Raw genomic sequence first — 4,430 nt, 5'->3', positions numbered from 1 at the left:
AGAACAGATGATGCACTCTTTTGCATGTCTGGGAACATCAATAATTCATTTCAGATATCTGTGAAGCCAAATGAACCTCGAGAGGAACCAGCGAATGCATCTTCGAAGGAAATCTTTGCGGCACTTCAAGAGATACCAAACTTAGGACGGGGTGATCTGCTGAGGGCCTACTGTATTCTCACCAGCAATGACCGCAAGTTCGAATCCCTTGTGGCACGCACTTCCAATGGACATGAGGAAGGATTGGTTGATGTTGGAAATTGGCAGGAATTGAAGCTTAGTTATGGCAGATTTATCAGTAGTCTTGCAGTATCAATCAAACCATTAGCTTTGTCCAAGATAATTGCTACTATAATGCCTGATGTTTAACTGTTCTATCTATGCAAGTACTAAAGTCGTGCGTTTTGGATTATGACACGCTTCCTAATTTTCAATGTCACTGCTGTATCTAACGTTTCCAGCACCAAGCGGATGCATACAACTGTGTGTGTGTGTGCCCCGTCGCACCCTAACATGAGCCCTGAATTGCATAGAGCAATTACATGCAGAGAAAAAAAGAAAAAGAAGCCCACCAATAGTATGTAAATTTGACACACCGAAACTAGCATCATTTCATCTTTTAATATTGCCCTACACAAACTCTACAAAAATGTACATCTGAATACAATTTGAAATTGGCCTGGAAATGTAATCCACGTTATAATTCACCTCTCGGCACCGTACTACTATCAGAGTTATGGGCCAATATCAATTCCAAAAAATTTAATTTGAATTTTTGAGGCCCCGACAGAGATTTTATGTATTTGCTTCCTATATCAAGTATTCAAGTTCCTCTCTCCTTGGTGCATAGCCTTCCTTCTGGCGGATGACCATGATGTGCCTTTCTTCTCCTAAATGATTACGAAGACAACTGCATGTATCTCGCTTAAAAAGCAGTTTATCTGTCAGGCAGATGGAGCTTGACCTGGTGAAGATATAAGAATCGACATGTCAGCAAAAGTAAGATTTGGTACGACACATGGCAAAATGGCAAATGCTGGAATTCAGTACCAACCTTCCATTGCAAGTTTAACAAGATCAGCATAGACATTGTGCTTTGATCAGTGATTAGTGACTTGTATCTAAATTGCCTATGCAACCCTCGTGTGTTTCATATATCTTAAAGCTGAACGCAGCATTGCTCTAGCTTTGCGGTCAGGGGCACATCCTGACGTAATCATTTCTTCGTAGATGACTGGAACCTGTTACATTATTAACAAACCGCAAGGTCCACAACTTCAGATCATGGGTTTTCGCTGCCAGGGCTTGCAGGTGATATTAAATAAAACTAGTTGATTAACCGTGATGCTGGTCTACTTATCCAAGAAGAGAAGGTTCGAATAGCATATCACACACAATATGTTAGAACAATTGTAAGTAGTGCAGAATTGGCAGCATAATGAGCAGATACGATTTCGATCTAAGGTATCAATAACAACATTGCAGTAAAGAACATTTTGAAAGAGTTTGTGCTTACCTTGTCAAACTGCTCAACACGGATTAGTGCTTTCATTAGTGTCGTGTATGTAATAACGTCAGGCCTAAAATCCTGAAATTTGATGAGCAAAAGAAGACTTTTCATGAGATCCAGATGAAGTGCGTGGATGACCAGCGATTTAAGAGAAGTAACATGATGCAGGTCAAGGTAACAAAATGAGCGCAAAACATCACTTACATTTTCCTTCATGAATTGAAGCACGGAGAATGCTTCAACAACCCTTCTATCCTCACCAAAGGCGTTAATCAATGAGTTGAGCACTACTGTGCTAGCCTCAAGTCCATCCGCTCTCATGGCCTTGACTACATTTAATGCATGGTCTGCTAAACCCTGGAAATGGTCCGTACATGAATTATGAGAAATAGAATGTTAAGTTGAATGACACAGATGTATTGCCACTGCAACAATCTTATCATATTGTATACTACTCCCTCCGTTCCTAAATATAAGTCTTTTTGGAGATTTCATTAGGAGACTACGTACGAAACAAAATGAATGAATCTACGCTCTAAAATATGTCTATATACATCCGTATGTAGTCTTTTAGTGGAACCTCTAAAAAGACTTATATTTAGGAACGGAGGGAGTACTTACAAGTGAGGCAAATGACAACAAAAGACCCAAAACATATAAAACTACAGATTCAAATGCATCATTAGATTATGCAGATTCTTGTTAGTACAGTAGAAAAGTGCTGGCTTACTGGCTAGCATGACGAAACTGACTACCAAAGCTAGTTAGTTATCCAGGATGCAGAAAAATACTGGGAAGTATGAAAAACATATTGTTTAGTGTACTATCAGCAACAGTTTTGCATCAACATTATCAGAACTAGTTAGCTAGGGAACTAAGCAAATTGGCTAGGAATATTCATGGTCAATCATAAGCAATAACAAAAAAAAATCCACACTAAAAAGTTCCATACCCTTTGGGCATATGCATTGACAAGGGCATGGTACATGGTGGGCGATGGCTTCAGTCCGTCAGCTTTCATCGCCTCAATGCAATCAATTGCCTCCTTGTACCTACCAGACCTCCCATACACATCCACAAGTGTAGTGTAGGTGATAATGTTGGGAACCAAGCCCTGCTCCTTCATCTCTGACATCATTGTTTCCACCCCCACCCATCGCTCTTGTTCACCAAGCAAATTGATCATGATGTTATATGTGGTCGTGCCTGGTGGGCAGTTACTTTCACGCATCTCCTTAAACAGCTCCATGGCGCAATCATGCCGCCCTCCCTTACAATGCGCATCAATAAGTGTGTTCCATGTGACAACATCCGGTTCAATCCCTTCTCCTCGCATCCGATTAAACACATCCATGGCGTGGCCAAGGCAATTGTACTTCCCAAATGTATCTATCATGACATTGTAGAAATGCCGATCCGGCTGCACACCGCTTGCATGCATCTCACGTAGCACCGCAAATGCCTTCTGCCAATCACCCCTATCACGGAACCCCGCGAGGATCCGGCTGAACACATACGAGCTCGGTTTAACTCCATCAGCTTCCATCTCCTTGAGCAGTATCCTTGCACTCTCCCATCTTCCAGCCCTCGTGTAAGCGTCCACGAGCAAGCTGTAAGTGGCCTCATCGGGCGCAACCCCGCACTCAGACATTTCATCGAGCACGTGCTCAGCGTTCTTGAGCGACCCAATTTTGACATACCCTTTGAGCAGCGCGTTGTAGGCGCGTGTCCTCGGTTTGATTTCCCCGGCAAGGAAGAATTCCAGGAATAGCGCTTCAGCCTCGGGCACGCGACCGGCGATGCCGAGCGCGGAGATGAGCGCGGTGACGGCATTGGAGCGTGGCGTGAGCCCGATGGCCTGCGCGGAGGCGAGGAGCTCGAGTGCTGCGTCCGGGAGCGCGGCCCGCGCGAAGGCGGAGATGAGGTCGGAGAAGAGGGGCGCGTCCGGCTCGAGGCGCGAGTCCCTGAGGTCACCGAGGAGTCGCTCGAGGATGGCGGCGTCGGGCGGGTCCCGCGTGTTGAGCAGCGATGCGAGGAGGTGCGAGTAGGAGGCGAGGTCCGGGAGGAAGTTGTGCTCGCGGATGAGCGCGAGGAGCCGCAGCGCGATGGCGGGGCGGGAGGCCGCGGCGGAGGCGGCGAGGAGGGAGTTGAGCAGCAGCGGGGAGGGCGGGTCGGAGAGGGAGGGCGGGAAGGAGAGCAGCAGCGAGTGCGGGAGCAGGCGGCCGGAGACGGAGAGCGAGTGGATGAGTGAGGAGAGGAGCAGGTCGAGCGGGAAGCAGAGGCGGTGGCGCTGGAGGAAGGGGAGCAGCGCGAAGGCGAGCGGCAGGGACGCGTCGCTGGCGGCGAGGCCCCGGAGCAGAGCGTGCCACTCGTGCGACGGCACGGCGGAGTAGGACGCGGCGAGGCGGCGCTCGGGGGCGGGCACCGAGGGCGGAGGGGACGGCGACGTGAGCGAGGCGACGGTGGAGGGGTCGGACAGGTAGGCGAGCAGCGGCTCGAAGTCGTAGCGGCTGGCGGGGCCGGCGGCGGAGACGGAGACGGAGACCGAGGAGGTGGTGCAGCTGGGTACGGGGAGGCGGAGGCGCTGGCGCTGGTGGTGGTGGGGGAGGAAGGTCGGGGGAAGGAGGGAGGCGGGCATGGTGGTGTGGTGGCGGAGGAGGCCGGGAGAGAGCGAGTGGTGGAGGCGCGGGAGACTGGCCTTTATCTGGTTTTGTGATTTCTTCCTTTTTTTTCGCCTCTTGTTTCCTCCGTTAACCAGGTGGTGCATGCGGTGGTCGAGCCGGTACCCAGGAAGGTGTAGCAGACTCGTAGTTGGAGGCCAGTAACCAGTGCAAGAACCGGGTTGTACCCATAGTTTTCGGCCCATAATACATCAAACGGTTTAGGCCCATAACCAACCATATCCAAACTGATTTCTCAG

The 4,430-nt window shown here is 49.1% G+C and overlaps 1 protein-coding gene across 2 annotated transcripts; it reads right to left on the bottom strand.

Moving 5' to 3' along the window:
• Positions 1-586: 586 nt before the first annotated feature.
• LOC123425777 (pentatricopeptide repeat-containing protein CRP1, chloroplastic) lies at positions 587-4,193 on the bottom strand. Of its 2 annotated transcripts, XM_045109499.1 has the most exons (5): positions 2,463-4,185; positions 1,715-1,867; positions 1,517-1,588; positions 1,055-1,241; positions 587-964 (listed from the first exon to the last, which is right to left on the bottom strand). In XM_045109499.1, exons 1-4 carry the CDS (start codon positions 4,146-4,148, stop codon positions 1,131-1,133), a joined length of 2,022 nt encoding a protein of 673 aa, XP_044965434.1. In that variant the 5' UTR covers positions 4,149-4,185; the 3' UTR covers positions 587-964; positions 1,055-1,130. The 2 variants fall into 2 exon arrangements, with proteins under 2 accessions (XP_044965434.1, XP_044965435.1); XM_045109500.1 differs by lacking the exon at positions 1,055-1,241 and having other exon boundaries at positions 2,463-4,193.
• Positions 4,194-4,430: the final 237 nt, after the last annotated feature.

Source organism: Hordeum vulgare, chromosome 2H, assembly GCF_904849725.1.
Source record: "Hordeum vulgare subsp. vulgare chromosome 2H, MorexV3_pseudomolecules_assembly, whole genome shotgun sequence".
In the NCBI taxonomy this organism is placed as follows: domain Eukaryota; kingdom Viridiplantae; phylum Streptophyta; class Magnoliopsida; order Poales; family Poaceae; genus Hordeum; species Hordeum vulgare.
This window is presented reverse-complemented; position numbering and strand designations above follow the sequence as displayed.

Excerpts from the sequence above, each read along its gene's own strand:
- LOC123425777 (XM_045109499.1), bottom strand. The coding sequence starts at position 4,148 with ATGCCCGCCTCCCTCCTTCCCCCGACCTTCCTCCCCCACCACCACCAG. Across the intron at positions 1,868-2,462 it reads TCAATGCATATGCCCAAAGG|GGTTTAGCAGACCATGCATT; the intron begins GTATGGAACTTT and ends GACCATTTCCAG. Across the intron at positions 1,589-1,714 it reads TTCAATTCATGAAGGAAAAT|GATTTTAGGCCTGACGTTAT; the intron begins GTAAGTGATGTT and ends ATCAAATTTCAG.